At 37.2% G+C, this 23,806-nt stretch overlaps 2 protein-coding genes across 4 annotated transcripts in view; one reads left to right on the top strand and one right to left on the bottom strand.

Annotated features, from left to right (window-relative positions):
* Window positions 1-951: 951 nt before the first annotated feature.
* Window positions 952-6,668, bottom strand: NUDCD2 (NudC domain containing 2). Its single transcript, XM_025867084.1, has 4 exons — window positions 6,225-6,668; window positions 4,120-4,168; window positions 3,742-3,893; window positions 952-1,443 (listed from the first exon to the last, which is right to left on the bottom strand). The coding sequence occupies exons 1-4, from the start codon at window positions 6,411-6,413 to the stop codon at window positions 1,360-1,362; spliced, it is 474 nt and encodes a 157-aa protein (XP_025722869.1). The 5' UTR covers window positions 6,414-6,668; the 3' UTR covers window positions 952-1,359.
* A 323-nt stretch (window positions 6,669-6,991) lies between these two features.
* The window catches only part of HMMR (hyaluronan mediated motility receptor), a 38,561-nt gene continuing 21,746 nt past the window's right edge, over window positions 6,992-23,806 (top strand). Inside the window, exons 1-10 of one of the 3 annotated variants that reach the window (XM_025867082.2) lie at window positions 6,992-7,128; window positions 12,471-12,569; window positions 13,035-13,114; window positions 16,626-16,670; window positions 18,962-19,150; window positions 20,534-20,620; window positions 20,728-20,828; window positions 22,454-22,528; window positions 22,661-22,839; window positions 23,271-23,419. In XM_025867082.2, the coding sequence (XP_025722867.1) occupies window positions 7,083-7,128; window positions 12,471-12,569; window positions 13,035-13,114; window positions 16,626-16,670; window positions 18,962-19,150; window positions 20,534-20,620; window positions 20,728-20,828; window positions 22,454-22,528; window positions 22,661-22,839; window positions 23,271-23,419 (1,050 nt within the window). In that variant the 5' untranslated portion in view covers window positions 6,992-7,082. Of the gene's footprint in view, window positions 7,129-12,470; window positions 12,570-13,034; window positions 13,115-16,622; window positions 16,671-18,961; window positions 19,151-20,533; window positions 20,621-20,727; window positions 20,829-22,453; window positions 22,529-22,660; window positions 22,840-23,270; window positions 23,420-23,806 lie in introns of all 3 variants that reach the window. The other 2 variants (XM_025867080.2, XM_073890251.1) reach the window with 2 other exon arrangements.

The following is a 23,806-nucleotide window of genomic DNA, read 5'->3' as shown; positions in this document are numbered from 1 at the left end:
ACAAAACTCAAAATGAGGGATGTTGTACAAAACCAGCCTGTAATATTCAAAAGTGCCAAGGTTGTAAAAGTCAAGAAAAAATGAAGACTTGTTCCAGACTGCAGCAGACCAGACACCTGACATTTAATCTAAAGGGAAGGCATGATTGTGACTGGATCCTTTTGCTCTACAGAACATTACCGGGACAATTAGTTAAACTTCAATGCAATGAAGATCTGAGGATTAGATGGTCATAACGTATCAATGCTAATTTCCTGTTTATAATGGTTGTATTGTAGTGATATAAGAGCATGTCCTTTGAAGGAAATACACACTAAGGTACTTAGAGATGATGCAGCCTCATATCATAAACTTACAAACAGTTCAGGAAGAAAACAGTTCTTTGTACTTTACATGTAACTTCGCTATACATTTGGGATTGTTAAAAATAATTTTTAGGGGCACCTGGCTGGCTCAGTTGGTGGTGTGTGCAACTCCTGATCTCAGAGTTGCAGGTTCAAGTCCCAGATTGGGTGTAAAGATTACTTAAAAACTAAATTTTTAAAAAATGCAGAGAGATATTTGAAAATTCCAAAGGACATAAAAAGAATGAAATAAAATTTTAAGACAATCCTTCCTTACATGTCTAGATCACTGAAGAGCAAAATTATGTCCCTGCCTTATAAACATTAACCATTATTTGCTTTTTGTCACTGACAAAGGACTCACCCAATGATCACATTCACGTCACTGCTTGTTTTATATTAATCCATTCCTATTGTTAAGTCTCTATTTTTCAATTTCTTGACAAAGTCATCTCCCAAGGAATAATATACTACTTCAGAAATTTTCATTAACTCTTAAAATGAACTTACTCAGATTATATTTGTGGACTTTTTCCTTTCTTAAAACTTTTTTCAGTAATATAATTCCTTGTGTGTACTGGCATACTTACAGAAAGGGGTACACGACTCCTATTTAGAAATGTTTATTGAACATTATTCCTGCATTACACTTATTGAAAGAAAAATTTAATTGTCCCTGAAGGCACCGGTCATTTCACATGATCTATACCCCAATGTTTTTTGTATTAAAAATACAGGTTAAATCTGAAATTAGTAAAATGCAGCATATAAAACTTCATGCTGAGCAAAAAAAGTGTCCAAAAAAAAGTTACTCTATATCAGTAGACTAGTTTCCACAGTATTTAAGATGTTTCCTATGTAAATATTTGAATGCAATTTTTAGAACCATAGTTAAATATATTTTGCAATTTGTTAACTGCAGGTATCCACATTTTCCTTCCACCACATAATCTGTTCCTCTAAGTTGGCAACATCTGCTGGGATCCACAGAATGTAGCAAAAAAAAAAGTAGTAGTTATTTCTCAAGATTTGAGAAGTCTGGTCCACCTTTAGTGTAGTTTCCTGAGATTTCTGCTCCACTGAAGTCAAAACCAGGATTCTAAAAGACATGAAAAAAATTATGATAAAATAAATCTTATAGGGAAAAATATAAGATATAACTCAAAGGGAAATGGTAAAGATATAAACTAGCAAGTGACAAAACAGGAAATCCAAATGGCCAATAAACATGTCAAAAGATGTAATCACCAAAACAGAACTTAAAACTAGGAGGTATATTTCAATTTTCAGATCTACAAATATTTAGAAGATCGATATGTATATTACAAGTTGACCAGTGTATGGGCAAACATATACTTCAGTATTGAGTGTGAAAACAGATTTTAATAACTATCATCATTTGAGAGTTTACTACATGCCAGGCAGGGTTCTAAGAGCATATTCAACTTTATCAACATATTCAACCTTTGTAACAATCCTAGGAAGTACTATCTCATGCTCTAGTCTTTTTGGAGGGCATTTCATTTATTCAACAAACATTTATTGAGTTCCTACTGTTTGGAAGACACTACTAGATGCATGTGGAATTCAAGAGTGAACAAAACAAAGATCCCTGCACTGGTGGAGCTGACATTCTTAGAGGAGGACACAAATAATAAACCGTAAGTTATCTAATGTAGAGGTTGGCAAAGTTTTCTGTAAAGAGCCAAGTAGTTAGATATTTTAGGCTTTGAAGGCCATACAGTCTCATAACTCCTTAAGTCTGGAGTTGGTATAAGAAAGACAATATACAAATGAACGAGCATAGGTGTATTCCAGTATAACTTTACTTCAAAAACAGGCAGGGGGCCAGATTTCATCTGTGGGCCATAGTTTGTGAGCCCCTGATCCAGAGTGTTAAAAGTTGGTGCAAGTGCTACAGAAAAAGAAGAAAGAAAAGCAGGGCAGAGTAAGGGAAATGAGAAGATTATAGTACTTAAATAGGATGACCAAAGATAAAGTATACTTTATTGAGCAATGACTTGAAAACAGTGAAGAAGTTAGCCAAGCTTTGGGAGAAGAACCCTGTAGTCAAAAGGACAGAAAAGGAATGGCGTGGAATGTTCAAAAATAACAAACAGTATGGCTAGAGCAGAATGACTGAAGGGGAGATTAGAAGTAGTCAGGGAGATCACTGAGGACAAGATCGGAGAGAATGAAAGAGTTCTGAGAAGAGAAGCGATGTGTTCTGACCTGCATTTTAAAAGGACTACTATGCTATTTTGAGAACACTGTAGCTTGGCAAGGGTAAAAGAGAACAATTAGAAGGTTATTGGGGTAATCTAGGCAAGATACTACAGATGGTCCAGATCAAAGTGGTAGTAGAGTTGGTGGTGAGAAGTGGACAAATTCTGAATATATTTGGAAGGTAGTACCAGTAAGGTTTCCTAACAAATTGGACAGGGTATGTGAGAGAGTGACAGGAGTGGAGGATGATAACCCATTTTTGTCCTTTGGTCTGATCAAATAGTTTCCATGAACCAAGATGAGAAGACTAGAGGAAGGAAGTTAGGGAGTTCATGTTGAATATGTTGAGGCTGATATGTCTGTCAGACTATCAAGTGGAGATACTGAATTGAAATTGTGACTCTAAAATTTGGGAAAAAAGTCTAAACTAGAGATACATATTTGGAAACCATCAACATATAGAAAGAAATTATCCATCAAAACTTTAACAGTGCTTTAATCCAGTAATTCTTCTCCTAGATAAATTAACAACATTGGAATAGTTTTAGAGATGAAAGCACAAATTTTATTTGAAATAGACACAAATCAAAAAATCCAAATCTTATCAAAAGGGAATAGCTAAAGAAATAATGTTGATATATTCAAACTAGAAAACCCTCTGGAGCAGTTAAAAGGAACAAGTTTTATCTATACGTACTGGTAGGAAGAGACCCAAGATGTATTATTAAATGAAAAAAACATGAACAATACACATAGTATGATCCTGAATTTATGTTAAAAACAAAGTAGCAAACCAATACATCAATGAGATAAGAATGAGACAGATGCACAGAATGGAGAGATGTTGATGAAAGGAACTTTTCACCTTTTTACACTATGCAAGTCTATACTGATTGAATTTATATGAGTTCATTTATGCATTACTGGTGTACACTAAACAAATTTAAACTTAGAAATCATGACAGTACAAATAAATTCCTCTACAGAAAATTTGAAAAAATAAAATCCATACAAAGAAAGACCATTTTTCTAACGATTTAACTTAAAAAAAAATCCTCTAAAGAACTTTTGTAATTTTTGGTAACCACATTTGAGTTTTAATTTCAAATAATAATCATTCTATGATTTTAAGATGTTTAACAATACATACTCATACATTCATCTGACTTACTTCTTTCTGGAATCTCTCTAATGTAAGTTTTCTCTGCATTTGGTCTTGCACCCAAGGATCAGCTGCATATTCAGATTCTAGAAGAGAAGTCCAACAATTTGCTGCGTCTCTCTTTGTCTTTGTAAGAACAATACGGACCATTTTTCTGTCCTCTAAACAAACAAAAATAACAAATAAGTTAGAGTTCATCATTAAATTTTATATTTTCAAAAATCATTAGGTAATCTTGACATACAATTATTTTCAATGCATTTCTATCACTATTCTCTTCCAAAGCTGCAAAGACAAAGGACCTAATATAACACAGGGAAACATACTAAGTTCCAAGACAAAATTAATTTTTAAAACAATATTCCAAGAATTATAGATTACCCTTACCCAAAGTCCATGTTCCCTCATCAGCTATTGTAGAATCAAAGAGCTTGCCCTGAAAAATAAACATAAGTTACTAAAAATATATTTCATTAATTTTTATAAGGCTTTCATGATTTAAGACTTTCCTAATTTCCTATCTAATCCACATGTAATTGTCTAGTTTGGTTATAGTAAGGAGATAAAATTTTATACCATTTCAACATATTGATAGGTGCTCAACCCTATCTTTCCTCCTAGAAAGTGAAATGGAACCTAGTTTACATTGCTTGAAATATTTACTATGACAAAGAACACAGGGCTCTCTAAAAAAAATCAGTGCTCCTTAATTTTCAGATGAATAAATATTACTGATCACTGAGCCAAATGTGAAATTAATTATCTGAAATGCTTTAACTTTACCAATTGAAATGAACTACAAGAAGAGCTTTCCTGCTGAAATTAAGAAATGATATCTCTTAAACTTTAAAAAACTGGTTCAGGGGCACCTGGGTGGCTCAGTCGTTAAGTGTCTGCCTTTGGATCATGTCATGATCTCAGGGTCCTGGGATCGAGTCCCGCATCGGGCTCCCTGCTCCGCGGGAAGCCTGCTTCTCTCTCTCCCACCCCCCCTGCTTGTGTTCCCTCTCTCGCTTTCTGTCAAATAAATAAATAAAATCTTTAAATAAATCAAAAAAAAACTGGTTCAATCTGTTGGGCAATGTAGCATCAAAAAAACACATACTATAGTTCTGATACAGATTAGCTGTGACTGATTTTTCAGAAACTGTTCTTTTAAGAAAGATATCAGCAGACATAAGTTTAAAAGAGAATGCATCTGCTCAAATTCATTTTGATTTGTTGCTACTTGCCAAATTTAAGTTTTAGTAAATGAAATTAAAAGGTCACGCAAAAAGAGAAAACACATTTTTTCAATATGTCAATACTAGGGAGAAAAAACCCTACGGGTCTAAATGTATACCTAAAATCCTAAAGTTAAAGTTACTGTTAAATTCCCAAAGTTACTGGAATTACTCAAGGAAATATGAATTGTAATCTTTAACCACTGTTCAGGAAACTGTGAATTATACAATTATCCAGAAAACTCAGTAAGATCCAAGATGACATAAATCAATGTCTTTCACGTGAATCTTTCTTTTCTCTGAGGCACTTAGAACATTTCCATATAAATAACAGCTAACATATAGTGTATACTCGTTACATACTAGACAAGTCCAAGCTCTTAATTCCCTTGGATACCACGTTATGCTCAAAACAATCCTATAAGTTACTATAATTACCATACTTTGTGGGTGAAGGCATAGACACTGAATAATCTCTTGCCCAAGGTTAAAAAATGATAAAAATGGCATAGCCAGGTATTCTACAACAAGGAATCTCCCTGCACCACTTCATTACACTGTCATCAAACATCTTGAGCATCTAATCTGAGAAAGAAATCTAACTTCAAAGTAACTGAATTTAATTATAAAGCTTATCAAGGAAAAAGCAGCTCCCAAATCCAACGGCCATGATGAGAATAAAGGGGTATTATTTTCTTGAAACAACTCTCGACTACCTGCTTAACCACGCCAGAAACATGCAGAATTTTTCTGTTTGATGAAAAAATAAATCACCTGACATCATCTCTGAATCCTCATCCCGATATCCTTATCCTTTATTTTCTTCTTTACTGTTCTATAACTGCCTGAGTATTTATTAGTCTAGCTTTATTATGCCTCCCTGCAAGAACGTAACCTATCTGAGCGCAGGAAACTTCTGTCTTGTTCACCACTGAGCTCTCAACACCTCATCAGTGCCTGGAAGAAATATATGTACAATAAATATTTTTTCCTTTAAAGATCTAAGTGAAGACCGGCAGAGGAACAAAAGCATTAGCTTCATTTGGTTTAGAAATAAAGCCAGAAAACCGGGCTCCTCAAATCTCTACGTCAACTCAGGACCAGCCTTGAGAGTGGGGGGCTCCGACCAAACCAGGCCAATGATAGCGCTCTTCCGGCCAAAGGAGCCATTCGACCTTCCAACAGTCTTTTCACGGAAACCATGAACCTTAGGACTCTGGGACTTAGAGGCCGGAAAGAAACTGAGCCCAAGACCAGACCTGCCGCTACCTTGAGGATCTCGCGGCCACCCACGGCCAGCGCCACATGCCGGCTCTGCAGGCCGCACTGGATATCCTGGGCGCGAGTGCCAGGCGGCACCTGAACTTCAATGAACACCTCCTCCAAGGTCTGGTACCACTGGCCCCACGGCGTCCCGCACGGAACCACCCCACTGCGCTCCTCAAACGGGGCCGACATACTCCAGTAGCCTCCCTGCTGCAGCCGCACGGAGCGAGACGAGCGCACCCGCGAAATCTTCACGCTCAGGCCACGCCCGGGACTCTCCGCTCAGGTCACTGCACATGCGCAGGGACGTAGGCTGATGTCTCAGCATGTTCCTTTTTCCTTTTCAATGGCCATTTAGGACCCTGGCAGTACCCAGTTTGAAAGAACTGAAATCCAGGGACGTTTACACCCAAGGAACGGTCGGAGGTTGGAACTAGGGAAACTAGAACTCACTGCACGGCCACCTATATGACGCCAAAAGCCGACTTTCCCAAAACTTCTCAGTTATGAAATGCGCTTGCGCAAATGTTGCTCGTATGTAAGTTACAACTGAGTAACGCCAGGAACGATTGGACACGGGGTGGGAGGGGAGGAGGAAGGAGGCAATAATAGTTTCCTATTGGCTGGTAACCTAAACGCACAGAAGCCCTAATTGGACGGGTCGAGGTTAGGTGCGCATGCTCTTTAGATGTTCCCGTCCTGGATTGGTGTGCCCAGGATTTTGATTTCAAATCTGCTGACGTTAGAGGTGGGCGGGGAATAAGCCGGGAGGTTTGAATTTGCAGTGAGTAGGCTGTAATAAGCGGCAGGAAGTTGCGGAGGAGAGTTAGTGACCTTCAGTTCGTGGAGCTGGTCGTCAACATGTCTTTTCCTAAGGCGCCCCTGAAACGATTCAATGACCCTTCCGGTGCGTACGGGGAAAGGAGCTGGGGGTCGGGATATGTTGTCACGCACCTTGCCCCTTTTGGTTCCCTTCATCGGAGGCTAATAGGCAATTTTAGGGCTGCGATGGGTCTCATTCAATTGATTAGTTTTTCTAAAACCTATACTAAACATTTGCTCCATTCCTAGTACTATTCAGAGTGATAAGGTTACAGCAGTGAATGAAGCAAAGCCCCTGCCTCATGGAGTTTACATTCAACTGGAGAATGCAGCCAATAAACAGTACTGTGGAGAAACTAAAGCAGAGGGAAGGGGATCAGGATAAGGAAACTATTGGTAGCTATTTGATGGTCGAGTGCCGAAGGCCTCACTGATAAAAAAAACATTTGACCTGTGGCTTTTCGTATGAACTTGTGGTTTTCTTTTGGATATTCCATTCAGGAATAAAAGAAGGATGATTGGTAAAGGCAGTTTATGGATAAAAATATGGTGGCAGCACTTACTGCAAACATTATTAATGAAGTAATAACACGACAGTACCCCAGTCACCATACTGTAAACCAATCATTTACATTGATTATTAGTTCTTCTTTAACTGCCCAACATCCCTGAGAGGTAATCCTATTATTCATTATTTTATTGATAAAAAGATTGAGATGTAGATTTGCTCAGTGTTACACAACCAAACTAGCAGAACTGGGACTTGAAATCAGGCCTCCGTGAATCCATCCCGTGCTTTAAACCACTGTGGTGCATAAGCACACTAACCAGGAAGACTCGGATGTGGTTACTGAGGCACTCATCATTGAATACGTGCAAACTCTATGCTACAGTGTTCCCTCTTCTAACTGGTTCCCTATTCTATCTGTTCCAACAGCCAGGTGAGGAAGGTATTGATACTGTCCTCATTTTACATATGAAGAAACGGCTTTTGTCACTGTTCTGAGCAGCCAGTAAGTGGTAGGGCTGAACATCAAAGCCCATGATTTACACATTATAATACACTTTTTAGCAGTCATTTGTTGCATCTTTAGCTTGTTAGCCAACATGCAAATGAAAATAAGAGTCACACTGCTCACAAAGGTAGGCCAAGTGAGCAAATGGATCAGCACGAGCTTACTTTCTTTATTTTTTTTTTTACAAGCTTATTTTCTTAATTGAAAGATCAAGGAATATATTGTTTCCTGGATATTCAAAGAACATTCTCTAAGTTCTCTCAGCACTGTGTCTTTTAAGGAGAATTTTATTTTCTTTATAATAGATTAAACTGTCTTTACCAATGCCACAATATTTCAGGTTCACTGTTTCAGGAGTAATAATTATGTATTTGATGCTTCGTGCGTATGTAAGGCACTGTAGTGATTTCTCCAGTTACTCCAGTAATCCCAACAACTATGAGGTGGATGCTCTTTTATTCCTCTTTCATAAGTGGAGAATCATAACCTCAAATAAAAATAACTTTCCAGGGGTCTTAAAGTTAGATTAGAAAAGGAGACAGTATAATGTTCTTATTCACCATCTTCTCCCTCTTACTAAAAAGTACTTGGCACATGGTAATGTTTATTAATTGGCATATAAAGCTGGGTTTGAATCCTGATTGGGGTAATTACAAAACTCTATTTCCATTCCCACATCCCCAGTGACTTATGTTTTCTTTACCACACTGCCAAACTCAACCATGAGCTAAATACTGGGGGTACAGGCATGTTCGAGAGAGTCCCTAACTTCAGTTTTGTCTAACATGGAAGATGGAGAAGTACATTATCTGAGGTGGATAAGTGTATTAAAAGCCATTACAAAACTGACAAGTTCTTTCTTTTTTTTTAAGATTTTATTTATTTATTTGAGAGAGAGAATGAGATAGAGAGAGCATGAGAGGGGGGAGGGTCCGAGGGAGAAGCAGACTCCCTGCTGAGCAGGGAGCCTGATGCAGGACTCGATCCAGGGACTCCAGGATCATGACCTGAGCCGAAGGCAGTCGCTTAACCAACTGAGCCACCCAGGCGCTCTGACAAGTTCTTTGATAAGAACACAACTCACAGGCTGCTATGGAGGGAGGTTTCCAACCTAATTTGGGGATTTATTTTTTTTTTTTTAAAGATTTTATTTATTTATTTGAGAGAAAGAATGAGAGAGAGTGAGAGCACATGAGAGGGGAGAGGGTCAGAGGGAGAAGCAGACTCCCTGCCGAGCAGGGAGCCCGATGCGGGACTCGATCCTGGGACTCCAGGATCATGACCTGAGCCGAAGGCAGTGGCTTAACCAACTGAGCCACCCAGGCGCCCTAATTTGGGGATTTAGAGAAAACTGGAAAAGGCTGAGATCTGAAGGATAAGTGAGAGTTAGCCAGGCAATATGGAAGATGGGCAGTCCATTGTAGGTAGAAGAAATAGAACATAAAGAGATCTGAAAGTCTGAAGCATTTATTGAATGTAATGCATAAAATGTTTTGTTTACAAGTATCGACGACCTGTGTTAGCTTCCAGTCGTTGTTGATCAAGAAAGAAGTTGTTGCAGAAATCTTGTGGTATCTCCCAGGACATCCCATTCCATTTGTCTGATGTTCTCTCTCCCCAGATTTCTAACAAGTCATATGTATCTGTGATGTAGTACATTTAAGTGTTAGTAAGGAAAAGACCTGGAGCATGAAAATAACATACACTACAGTCTCACAAAGGTCTAGTAGGTATACAGGCTGGATTTCAGCCTAGTTCTTCAATCAAAATCCTAAATCTAACAACCAAATTTGATTCTTTAGTCTTTAAGGAAGTTTTTGTTAAGTATGGTTTTAATTGTTCTCAACTTTCATGATGCTGCTTTGTCACTGTCCACCATCCCATCGTTTGCTGGCCCATATCCCCTTTTGAGAGAGCGTAAACCTAATGATGAACTAGAATATAAGATTTCAACATCATTTTATTTTCTGGCTGCTCTGACAAATCTAGACTGGCACTTCTCATGCTTTCCCACAGAAGCATCCCTAAAAGAAGAGAGCTGGGCGCCTGGCTGGCTCAATAGGTAGAACATGTGAGTCTTGATCTCAGGATTGTGAGTTCAAGCCCCATGTTGGGCCTAGAGCTTAACTTTAAATTAATTAATTAATTAATTAATTAATTAAATTAAATTAAAGGAGAGAGCACACAATAACCATAGGCTCTGCATACCGTCATCTCCTCTTCCCCCAAAAGACATAGCTAACAGTAATGGTGAAAATCTCTTGTTTGCTTTGAAACATAGTATGTTCCCCACTGCCTGCCTCAGCCCCTATCCTAAATGAGTAAAATAGGTGCTCTAAGATTTGCCACTGTTAAACTGATTTTAGGGAAACCTCGCCAGCCTTCTATTCACCCCAGGTTATAAACAGTTTGTAAAGTGAGAGATTTGAGCTAGCCAAGATTAATGTTTTTTGCTAAGTCTGCCTTTACCTTAGATACCCCACTGAATTCTGTACTTCAATTTGAAACTCTCTTCTGATTAGAAATCCACTGTCTCAATTCCTTATTGACCACATTTAGGTCAAAAAGCTCCCAGGATTGGAATTTTTGTGTCATTATTTTTGTTATCATTATTCCAGGTAGAGGAATGGAAACTTCATTCCCTCCTTGATGTTTTCATCAAATTGATGAATTTCATCAATTCTAAGAGGCTAAGATTTGATGAAAGGAGTGACTTTAATACTTTTAAATTGTGTCCCAGAATGAGAAATAAATTGTGTATCTCTATCCAGAATATTTTTTTTTATATTTCTACAGCTGTCACTGAAACAAAAAGTCCCACAAAACAGTGCTTAACTTTACTGCATTTGAGTCACACTGATATTTTCTATTGTGTTTCACTTTTTTTTTTAAAGATTTTATTTATTTGACAAAGACACAGCGAGAGAGGGAACACAAGCAGGGGGAGTGGGAGAGGGAGGCTGAGAAGCAGGGCTCAATCCCAGGACCCTGGGATCATGACCCGAGCCAAAGGCAGACGCCCAACGACTGAGCCACCCAGGCGCCCCTATTGTGTTTCACTTTTTTTAATGTTAGTCAAGATGTACCAACAAGTTCTTATCTATCATCCCATTTAAAAAACACTTGGGCGCCTGGGTGGCTCAGGTGGTTAAGCGACTGTCTTCGGCTCAGGTCATGATCCTGAGTCCTGGGATCGAGTCCTGCATCAGCCTCCTCGTTCAGCAGGGAGTCTGCTTCTCCCTCTGACCCTTTTCCCTCTCGTGCTCTCTATCTCTCATTCTCAAATAAATAAATCTTTAAAAAAAAAAAAAACACTTAAAGGACAGCCGGAGTTGCCTTGAAATGGTCAAACTCCTTGTAGTTCCTCTTTATTTGCATGAAACTCTGTGCTGAAGTAAATAGCTTTTCAGAGAATAGTATGAATCTATTGACTTTCAGTTGGTTAAAGCTTTATGCTAATGATATTTTTACCCTTTTGTTTAAGTAGGCTTTATGCCCAGTGTGGGGCTTGAACTCATACCCTGAGATCGAGAGTCACAGGCTGTACCAACTGAGCCAGCCAGGCTCCCCTTATGCAAATGCTTGCCCTGAGAATGAGATCTCAAGTCGACTATGCATAAACACTCTGAAGTGCCTTCAGTTTGAGACTCTAGTTAAGTGAGGTTATACTGTATAAATTTCTGGGTCATAGAAATATTGTCTAGTACAGGGGTGCCTGGATGGCTCAGTCAGTTAAGTGGCTGCCTTCTGCTCAGGTCATGATCCCAGGGTCCTGGGGTCAAGCCCCTTGTCAGGGTCCCTGCTCAGCCTGGAGCCTGCTTCTTCTCCCTCTGCCTGCTGCTTCCCCTGCTTTTGTGTTCTCTCTCTCTCTGTCAAATAACTAAAATTAAAAAAATATATATTGTCTAGTACAGTTTGTACTATGTATAATATGACTTTATAAATTTCCTGATATGTCATTATTAGCCAGAGATGAATTATCACTATAAATTTTTGTTCCAGACTAAACCTTGAGGGCTAGACTTTTAGTTGCTTCATTTCTAGAATCTGATGGTAGTTACCTCAGTGACTCTCTTTGAGTAGAGTTGATTCCAAATATTTTTTTCTTATATTCAATCCTTAATACAAAGCCATATTGCTTTTTTAATGATGTTTATCCTAAGACAGTCTTTGCTGTTTTGATCAGTTGCCTGTTTCTTTGACTCATTGAAATAAAGAGCATTTGGGGAAGATAATGATGTTTTTCATAGAGAGGCCTGTTTTGTACTATCAAATGGATGCTATTTTTTACATTTGAAAAAAATAATTTATTAATGGTATTTTGCATTTGTATTACTTTATTATGACATGTTTTTAACTTAAGATCATAAATTACATTAGATGAGACATTAATGTGCTATGTTTCCCTTAGGTTGTGCACCGTCTCCAGGTGCTTATGATGTTAAAACGTCAGAAGTATTGAAAGGACCAGTATCCTTTCAGAAATCACAAAGATTTAAAAAACAAAAAGGTAATGGATTCCAAAATAAAATATTGGTTATATGATTTCATAAGTTTTAAAGTTATGACCAACAGTATTTAAATTAGAAGATTCTATACTATTTCTAAAAAGGCGAAGCTACAGTTATATTTAAATTTTCTTATTTGATGAATTTACAAATGAGTCAACTACAGAATAATGCTTTAATCATTTCACTATTGTGTAACCAGAAAAATTAAGCAAGATACTCATGTAAATATATAGTTTCCCTTTTGGTAATCACCTTAACCTTCTGTCAGGGAATATTAGGAAAATCAGATAAGTGTTGGATATGAAAATACTGTTGTGCAACTAATTATTTGGACATGTACAGTCAAGAAATGAACTTTATATTACTTCACTAATAATTACAATAAGAAATTTGGAAATTGGATTTTGTCTGTGTTTCAAACATGTAAGCACCAACCAAGATCTCTACAATTTATTTTATTGTAGAATCTCAACAAAATCTTAATGTTGACAAAGATACTACCCTGCCTGCTTCAGCAAGAAAAGTTAAGACTTTGGGATTAAAGGTGAGGAACTCTGATATTCTAGCTGGTTTATCGCCGGAATTCATGAAAACATTTCTGAAAAGTATTTTATTTGATTAGAATGGATTAAGTGTATAAAGTAAGGTTATAAGTAAACCTATAAATTAATAAAAAATATTATCATTAGGACTCTACCAAGATTTATATTTCTGCCTGTGTCATTACTAAATATATTGTTTAAACGTGCCCATAGTTCAGAATTACAAAATAGTCTCCACTTCTCAGTCATTTCTCAATCTAAATTGTCCAACACAATCTAAATTGTCTAAGCCTTTAAAAAGTATGCAATGCTTTGATTTGGTAGTTAATATCATTTTAGTTGTTTTGGTTTTGTTTGTGCAGAAAGGTAAGTATTGGTGAAGAAAAAGGAAAAAAAAACATTCTAAGGCTTAAAAAAGATGTGCTGCTCAAAAACTATGAAGGAGTGGTGGGAGATTAAATTCTTAACTTCATGTTATGGCTTGTGCAACAGCCTAAGTGTTACTAGTGTTTCCATTAGTTCATAAAGCAAGTTGTAGTTTCTTAAGAAATTGCAAAAAGAGATTTGTTAATATGGAAAAGATTCAGAGTTAGGAAACCAAGGCTGTAGGTTAAGCTTAGACTTGTTCATTTGTTCAGCAATTACCTAAGTCTCTTGTTTTATAATGTAGGGCTTCATTATCCAATATGGAAGTGATTAGCCACATGTGGCTATTGAGCACTGGAAGGTGAAGAGCTAAATTTTTATTATTATTTAGTTTTAATTAATATGTATTTAAAAACTGATACTTGATTCTGTTGTTGGAAAACGCAAATGTTTTTTTGGAACATATTGGGTATGTGAATCTACTTCTTGATCTGTACATTTTATGACATCTAAATATAGCTCTTTTTTTTTGTAAGTAGGCTCTACATCCAGCATTACAGTGTGGAGCCCACTGGGGGCTTGAACTCACAACCCTGAGATCAAGACCTAGCTGAGATCATGAATCGGATGCTTAAAGAACTGAGCCACTGAGGCGCCCCATAGATAGCTATTTCTGGTAAAAATCTAGCATCTGAATGAGATGTGCCGTAACTGTAAAATACACAGCAAAGTTTGAAGACCTAGTATGAAACACATAAAATATCTCACTGATAATTTTATACATTATAATATAATGACATATTAAAATAATACTTTTTACATTAGGGTAAAATAAAATATATTATTAAAATTTTACTTTTTAAACATGACTACCAGAGGGGTGCCTTGCTGGCTCAGTCAGAAGAGCATGCGACTCTTGATCTTGGGGTCATGAGTTTAAGCCCCACATCAGGCGTAGAGATTGCTTAAACAAATAAATAAACTTTAGGGACACCTGGCTGGCTCAGTTGGTTAAGTGTCTGCCTTTGGCTCAGGTCATGATCTCAGGGTCCTGGGATCAAGCCCCGCATTGGGCTCCCTGCTCAGCAGGAAGCCTGCTTCTCCCTCTCCCTCTCCCTCTCCCACTCCCCCTGCTAGTGTTCCCTCTCTCGCTGTCTCTCTCTCTGTCAAATAAATAAATAAAATCTTTAAAAAAATAATAAATAAATAAATAAACTTTAAAACATATATATGACTACTAAAAAATTTGAAAATACATATGTGGGGGGCGCCTGGGTGGCTCAGTCTGTTTAGCGTCTGCCTTCGGCTCCCTACTCAGCGGGGAATCTGCTTTTCTCTCTCCCTCTCCCTCCACCCCTCCCCTTCTCGTGCTCTCTCTCAACTTGCTCTCTCTGTCTCTCTCAAATAAATAAAGCCTTTTAAAAAAAAGAAGTATGTATGTGGTTTTTGATGAATTATTATTGGGCAGCACTGATATAGACAGTCTTTTCTTACACATTGATTTAAACAAATATACAATGGGATATTCTTCAGCCATAAAAAGGAATGAAATCCTGCTGTTTGCAATAACATGTATGGACCTAGAGAGGATAATGCTAAGCGAAATAAGACAGTTAGAGAAGGACAAATATCATATGATTTCACTCATACATGGAGTTTAAGAAACAAACGAGTAAAGGTGGAAAAAGAGACAAACCAAGAAACAGTCTCTCTTTTTTTTTCTTCAAGAAACAGTCTCTTAACTCTAAAGAACAAACACGGTTACCAGAGGGGAGGAGGAGAGGAGGATGGGTGAAATAGGTGATGGGGATTAAGGAGTGCTCTTGTCTCGATGAGTACCTGGTGATATATGGAAGTGTTGAATCGCTATATTGTACACCTGAAACTAATATTACACGTATATTAACTATACTGGAATTAAAATTTAAAAAAATAAAATAATTTTTAAAAAGAAGTTGCTTTAAATTTCTTGATTTGAATTTCTTGAAGAAACAGTTCTGAGATTTTGAATTAATTACAGAAAACTTACATACAGACTTGTTTAAAACCCTAATTAATAGACCTTCCTTGATAGAAAATGCCATCATATGGAAAATTAATAAATATGAAACTGATATAGCCCCCCCAACTTAGAAGCACATAAAGCAGGTTGTGTTCAATATGTTTATCCATTTTCTTCCATTTTAGATGGAAAAGATAGATATTCTGTTTAGAACCATTGTGTCAGAAAAGCTGTTGGATATAAAAATACATCGAACAAAAATTATATGTCTTATTTAGAGTAAAGGCAAAAGTAGGTTAGAACCAGCTTACATGGGACACCTGGGTGGCTGGCTCAGTTGGTTAAACATCCACCTTCAGCTCAGATCTAGGTTCCGGATCCACCCCCACATCTGGCTCAGTGGGTCCTGCTTCTCCCTCTGACCTCCCCCCTCTTGTGCATTCTCTCTCTCTCTGAAATAAATAAAATCTTAAAAAAGAAGAATCAGCTTACCCCGTTTTAATTTTTATGTCTTTGCATGTGTAGTTTTTTTTTCCTCTTTGGATATCAAGGTCTAAGTTTATTACTCTTTGTACGATTCTTTTCTTTCTGGGATAGCATAATTAAGTATTCAAAATGTATTGATGTTTAAAATTAGAAAGAAGGCATTCAGTAGCTTTATTCATGAAGCTCCACCTGTTCTTTTCCCTGGACTTATTAGGAAAATCCTAATAATCTATTAGGGTGAAAACTTAAACCTGAAATATTTTAAGATTTAAAGAACCTTTTCCTTCTTTTACCAGACAAGTCTACAAAATGTTTAATAGGCTCAGTGAAATGTTTAAAGTAGAAATTAACTGATGAGGAGCTCCCCTCTACTTGCTAGATAGGATGCTGCCTGATTCATGAATTGCTTAATGAAGCCAATTAGATCTTTAAGAAAAAAAAAAGAAAGGGGTGCCTGGCTGACCCAGTCAGTAGAGCCTGTGAATCTTGAGCTTGGGGTTGTGAGTTCAAGCTGCACACTGGGGGATAGAGTTTACTTTAAAAAAAAAAAAAGAAAGAAAAAGAAAGTGTTTAATCTTTTTTTATAACTGAAAATCAAATCTGTGATATTTGTGGCACTTAAATTTGCTTATCTCTGTTCTTTGACTTTTAAATAGAAGGAATCTCAAAAGAATGATAAAGATTTGAAGATATTAGAAAAAGAGGTAAGCAATGCTTTCAACTTAATTAAAAAACAAATGTGCTATAAAATGGAAAGAGTTGGGACGCCTGGTGGTTCAGTCGGATAAGCATCTGCATTCCGCTCAGGTCATGATCCCAGAGTCCTGGGATCGAGTCCCGCATTGGGCTCCTTGCTCGGCGGGGCGCCTGCTTCTCCCCCTGCCTGCTGCTCCCCCTGCTTGTGCACTATCTCTCTCTCTCTCTCTCTGACAAATAAATAAATAAAAATCTTTAAAAATAATAAAATAAAATGGAAAGAAGTTACTTAGAGTCAAGAGATAGGGATTCTGTTGTGCAGTTTGGCGAGGTTTTTTTTTTTTTTTAAGATTCTATTTATTTATTTGACAGAGAGAGACACAGTGAGAGAGGGAACACAGCAGGGGGAGTGGGAGAGGGAGAAGCAGGCTTCCCGCGGAGTGGGGAGCCCGATGCGGGGCTCGATCCCAGTACCCTGGGATCAGGACCTGAGCCGAAGGCAGACGCTTAATGACTGAGCCACCCAGGTGCCCGAGTTTGGCGAGTTCTGTTGCAGATGGGCAAGGCCTACCATCAGGACCAGTGCCTGCCAGGTAACTATTGTTCCTTAGCTTCCTTAGATACCATGTTTCAGAGCCTGGTTGTCCGTATGGTATGCTGGCAACGTCAAGTTTGTTGGGGCATCTGGGTGGCTCAGTCGTTAAGCGTCTGCCTTCCGCTCATGTTATGATCCCAGAGTCCTGGGATCGAGCCCCTCAGCGGGAAGCCTGCTTCTCCCTCTCCCACTCCCTCTGCTTGTGTTCCCTCTCTCACTGTGTCTCTCTCTGTCAAATAAATAAAATCTTTAAAAAAAAAAATCAAGTTTGTTAGCATACTAAAGGACAGATTCAAGATAACCCACTTCAATGAAAAATTGATAACTAAAAATTACTGCACTGATTGATCACAGTTATGCATGGGTCAGATATTTATATTTATTCAGCACACACTCTTCCTGTATGCTAATCTATATGTTAAGACATTGACTAGCTAGAGAATTTCTTAATGAGCATGAAATCCTAGCAGGTTAGTTGAACTATGAAAAAGTTGTACTAACCTGACACATCCTCAGCACTATAGGTATGTATATGTCTTATTCAAGGATAAAATGGAGCTGGAGGGTGAACCTGGAACTGTCCTGTCCAACATGGTAGCCACTCACCACTTGAGACTTCTTAAATTAAGTAAAGTAAGAACTCAAATTTTTTGATTGCACTAGTCACATTTTTAAAGGCGCAGTAGGCACTGTAGTGATTGGTTCCCATACTAGACAGTACATTTCCACCATGGCAGAAGTCTCTACCGAGCAGAGGTGACCTGAAGAATCCACTTACTGGGGAGCCTGGGTGGCTCAGTTAGTTGAGCATCTGACTCTTGATTTTGGCTCAGGTCATGATCTAGGGGTCATGGGATTGAGCCCTGCGTTGGGTTCTGTGCTCGGTGTGGAGTCTGCTTGGGATTCTCTCCTTCTGCCCTTCCCCCCGCTCTCTCACTCTCTCTAAATAAAATAAAATCAATAAAATCTTAAAAAAAAAAAAACAAAACACACTTCCCTAAGCAGGGGTAAGATAGTCACTGCCAGCTTTGCTTTTCTGGCAGTCTGTTTTTTTTATGTTTCCATTGCTCATCAACTCTTTTTAGTGCATATATTCTTTTGACATATTACAACTTTCCATTGATTATAGTTAAATGTTGGCTTAGGACCAAGAATATGTCAAGTTAACTTTGCAAATCTCTGCCCTGGTTGCTCTGATTCTTTTAGTATTTAATTATATTGGCCATCATTTTATTGAGGACACATGCCTACAATATAGGGGTTGATACTTAGATGTGATAGCTGAGTCTCAGAGAGATAGCTGGTGAGTGAGTGGCAGTGCCAAGATTAGAACTGGTAATTTGTGTCAGTTTCTTAATCTTTTAGAATAGAGATTTTAGACAAATACAGCTCTATTTTATTTAAACCGCACAGTATTTGTAGTTTAATTTGAATTAAATATCAACATGTAAAAGTAGAATTTCATGCAAAACAAATTCAGATTTCTCGCCTATGTAGTGAAATCAGAAGATCTGACAACACCCTTACAGATTTTTAAGACCTATCATAAATATGACTGTTGAAACAGCTAGTAAAATCGGAATATCTAAGAGCATCATGTCACAGAGGTTTTTCTAGAACTTTAATGTTTTCATTATCAATAGCATATAGTTACATTGGCACTGTATTGGTGATTCATTCATTTATCACCTTGTTTCTGTCCAGATTCGTGTTCTTCTGCAGGAACGTGGTGCTCAGGACAAGCGGATCCAGGATCTGGAAGCCGAACTGGAGAAAATGGAGGCCAAGCTAAATGCTACAGTCAGGGAGAAAACATCTCTCTCTGCAAGTAACGCTTCACTAGAAAAACAGCTTATTGAGTTAACCAGGACTAATGAGCTACTAAAATCAAAGGTATTTGAACCTGATAATAATACTTACAATTGAATAAATTAAAAACATGTTTTTTTTCCTATATAGTTGTTTGGCTCTAGTTTAGTCTTTTTCCTTCACGAAATGTACCTTAAATGTTAAGCTGCTTCCAAGAAGAATTATTATCTTTTTTATTATGGTACCTGACATATAAGAGGGCATAAACAAACAAGTTACTTTTGTTTTTGTTTTTGTTTTTATTGTTATGTTAATCACCATACATTACATCATTAGTTTTTGATGTGGCATTCCCTGATTCATTGTTTGTGCATAACACCCAGTGCTCCACGCAGAATGTGCCCTCTTTAATACCCATCACCAGGCTAACCTATCCCCCTACCCCCCTCCCCTCTAGAACCCTCAGTTTGTTTTTCAGAGTCCATAGTCTCTCATGGTTCGTCTCCCCCTCTGACTTTTGTTTTAATGTCTGATATTTTCTCACCCTTCTTCAGAATTATCCCCAATAAATAAGGCCATTAATAAAACTTGCAAAATTTATACCTAGAGGTCACTTTAAAGATTTTTCTCTGAAATAAATAATAGCATAACAGCAGGCTTCCATCTCAAATCCTTTTGGAAATGAAGTGGGAAATGAATAAATTTGTGGACTAAATATGTTTAATAGATAAGTTTATTAATATTAATATACTAAGATCTTAAAGGACATAACATGGTCATCTGCTTTTGTCTGAAGTAGGAGGAGGCTATAAATCACTGTTCAGTTTAATAACAGTCACTTATTCAGGGCCTATAATGTGCTGAGCTCTTTGATTACAAAGGGAGCGAGGGTGCATAAGAATTAAGCTTGGGGCAGGGAGCAGATTCCTGGGTCCCACTGAGAGAGATTCTGATTTGGTAGGCCTGGGATGGACCCTGTAGCCTACATATTTCCAAAGAGATCAGGCAATTCAGATGCATTTTGCTAAGCAAGCACACTTGACAGAATACTCTCCAAGAAGCTTGTTATAGAGGCTTGCAGTGGACTCTTCAGCATGCAGAGGTAGGTGACCACCCAAGCTGCTCTCAAAAATAGACCAGAAAAGGACGCCTGGCTGGCTGAATCTGTAGAGCATGCAACTCCAGATCTCGGGGTTGTGAGTTCAAGCCCCACGTTGGGTGGAGATTACTTAAAAATAAAACCTTCCCTCAAAATTAAATAAACCAGAAAGTCACATTAATCAAGAAGAGGGACAAGAACAGTAATAGCATAAAATCAGTAATTCTGGTGTGGTCAAAGCCTATTTTCTCTACCAGAGTATAATGTAAGTAAATAATAGTTCCAATAAAAGAATAATCAGTATTTCTGTGATTTTTATATGGGATCTAGTAGAAAATATTTCTGAATTTTTTGTTTCATGTACTCAGTTTTCTGAAGATAGTAACCAGAAGACTATGAGAATTCTAAGCCTCGAGTTAATGAAACTTAGAAACAAAAGAGAAACAAAGATGAGGGTGAGTGAGTTTTTCACCAAAAACTCATTTTTGGTGAGTTTGCTGTGCCTGGATCTGGGGGTCTGAACAATCTCTCATTTCCTAAAACAGATATTTCTGTTGTGTAGAGTATGATGGCTAAACAGGAAGGCATGGAGGTGAAGCTGCAGGTCACTCAGAAGAATCTTGAGGAGTCTCAGGGGAAAATAGCACAACTTGAGGGGAAACTGTGAGTGACTAAAAAGAAATTATTAAGTGTAACTAATTCTTGATTTACCTCTCACCTTGCTCTTGTTTACTGAGACTGAACCTTCCTTCACTTATCTTATTGCTCCCTGCTTGCCCTATTTCTCTTCTTCAATGGAGCCCTGATGATTCCCAAACATTTTACGCTGAAAAGATGTATGAATGTTTTAATTTTGTCCATCTTCTGTATAAATGATGAGGAAAGGCCTCATAATCTTTGTAGTAGCACCATCTTATGGAGATGGTAGACCAAAATAGAGGAATATTGGTATAGGAAGCTGTGATTAATGCAAATCCTAGCCTTCTTTTTATTACTGAGCTGTAACTTACCTACAAAAAAATATACTGAGCGTTAAGTATTCAGTTTGATGACTTTTGACAATTGTAATCACCTCTGTAATCACCACCCAAACAAGATAGAGAACATTGCCATCCTTCCAGAAAATTCGTTCCTGCTTCCCTGCCCTTCCCCATTGTGATGTCCCCCAACCCCTGAAGCTACTTTCTGACTTCCATCATCATAATTAGTTTGGCCTTTTGGGGAAATGGTTATCACAGTATGTGCATGCATGTCTTCTTCTGTTTAACATAATGTTTTGAGATTCATCAAAGCTGTTGTACTATAATTTGTTCCTCTATTTCTGAGTAGCATTCCACTACCTGAATTTAGCTCCATTTGTTTACTATTTCTCTGTTGATCATCATTTGGGCTGTCAGTTTCTGACTTGTGAATAAGACTGCTATGCATGTCTTTTTGTGGACATAAGTTTTTATTTCTCTTGAATTAACATCTAGGATTAGAATTCCTGGATCATAGGGTAGTATAGTATATGTATAATGTGTTAAAAAACTCAAAAGTGGTTGTCGCATTTTACAGTCGCACTTAGCAGCGTATGATAGTTCCAGTTATTCCACTTCCTCTCCAAGGTTTGATATTGTCCGTCTATTTGATTTTGGCCCTTCTAGTAGGTAGAAAGTAGTGTCTGATGTGTCATTTTGTTAGTATAAGGGTCGAGCTTCTCTTTCTGTGCTCGCTGACCATTCATATAAGTCCTTTTATAAGCTGTCTATTTAAGTTTTTGCTCATTGTTTGAATTGTTTGGAGGAGGTAAACATGTGAGTAATTAGAAGAAAGGCAACCTAAAACAAAGGCTTTATAGCAACAAAATGCTATTTTGTATGTGAGGTGGGTAGGGAAGCCAGGAAAGCAACAAGAAAGATCATTTCTAACACTCAGGATTGTATAGGTGATAATTCTCATCATCATAACCCTTTTATCAGAATTTATTTGGAAAGCTTAAAAACAAAACAAAACTTCAGTTTCCTATTTGTATATTTTAAATTGTCAATTTGAGAGGTCACATAAAATGATGGTTAAGAATTTGGATGCTACAGTAGAGCATGCGACTCTTGATCTCAAGGTTGTAAGTTCGAGCCCCACATTGGGTGTAGAGATTATTTAAAAATAAAATCTTTAAAACACACACACACACTAAAAAAAAGAAGAATTTGGACTCTAGAGACAGCCTATCTGATACGGCATTATTTGGTACAGATTAAGCATTATGTGTGACTATTTTACGTATTCATATATGCCATTTTTTTCAGTGTTTCGATAGAGAAGGAAAAGATTGATGAAAAATCCGAAACAGAAAAACTTTTAGAATACATCGAAGAAATTAGGTAATATGAATAGTAGTTTTTAATTGGACCTTATTTTGTTGAATAGTGATGAATACATCATTTCATCCTTTTTCATTTAATTTTCTCTGTGCCTAAATTATGTGCTCCTCAAAATAATTTGTTTTAATGCAGTTGTGCATCAGATCAAATGGAAAAATACAAGCTAGATATTGCCCAGTTAGAAGAAAATTTGAAAGAAAAGAACCATGAAGTTGTAAGCCTTAAGCAGTCTCTGGAGGAAAATGTTGTTTTACGTTCTAAACAAGTAGAAGACCTGAATGCTAAGTGTCAGCTGCTCGAAAAAGAAAAAGGTATTTAGATAAGTAATATGTACAATATTTAAGGAAAGTACTGCCATATGAAAACACATTTTTTAATAATTATGTAAACAACATAAAAATCCTGTTCTCTATATGGGAATTTTTATCTTTTATAATGTTTGTTCTCTGTTTATTTCAATATATTGCTTGTCTTCATTGAAATATACACAGTGGTACAGTTCTTGACTTCCCCATTGGGTGGCCATTTAAAATGAGAAGATATAGAACCAGGGTTCGAGGTTTTATTATATACCATAGAACATATACTATATTATATATATTAAATGATACGAACCTCAGAGTTATGTTTTGGCTTTATTTCTTTCAAAATACTTGATCTGTGTAACATGCTAATAACAAAAAATATGGAAATCCAGTTTCTCAAAGTTAGTATCTAATTTCAGCATTTTTCACTTTTATAGAAGACCTTGTCAACAGGGATAGAGTACGGAATGAAACTCTAAATTCTGAAATGCAAAACTTAAAGGAGAAACTTACTCTTGAAAAACAGGAACATGAAAAACTACAACAAAAAGAATTACAGACTGATTCACTTCTGCAACAAGAGAAGGTAGTTTACTACAATATAAAAAAAGAAAACAACTTGTGCTTATTGTATGTCATAACATTTCCATGTATATCAGAAAACCTTTCAATTGTATATATCCTTCACTCGGACAGTTCAATTTTTAGAATCTTATCCTGCGTAAATAGTCCTGTCTATGCTACAGATTTATCTGCAGAGATGTTCATGACAGGGTTATTGATAATGTGAAAAAATTATAAGCAACTGATGAACCAAAATAAGAAAACTGTTTAAAAATATTTTCTTGTGGGATGCCTGGTTGGCTTAGTTGGTATAGCATATGACTCTTGATCTCAGGGTTGTGAGTTCCAGCCACACGTTGAGTGTAGAGATTACTTAAAAATAAAATCTTAAAAAAATATATATTTTTCT

Source organism: Callorhinus ursinus, unplaced genomic scaffold, assembly GCF_003265705.2.
Source record: "Callorhinus ursinus isolate GAN/ISIS: 27379988/994484 unplaced genomic scaffold, GSC_fseal_2.0 scaffold3, whole genome shotgun sequence".
NCBI classification, from domain to species: domain Eukaryota; kingdom Metazoa; phylum Chordata; class Mammalia; order Carnivora; family Otariidae; genus Callorhinus; species Callorhinus ursinus.
Note: the sequence above shows the minus strand (reverse complement) of the source record. Positions and strands in the feature narration are given on the sequence as shown.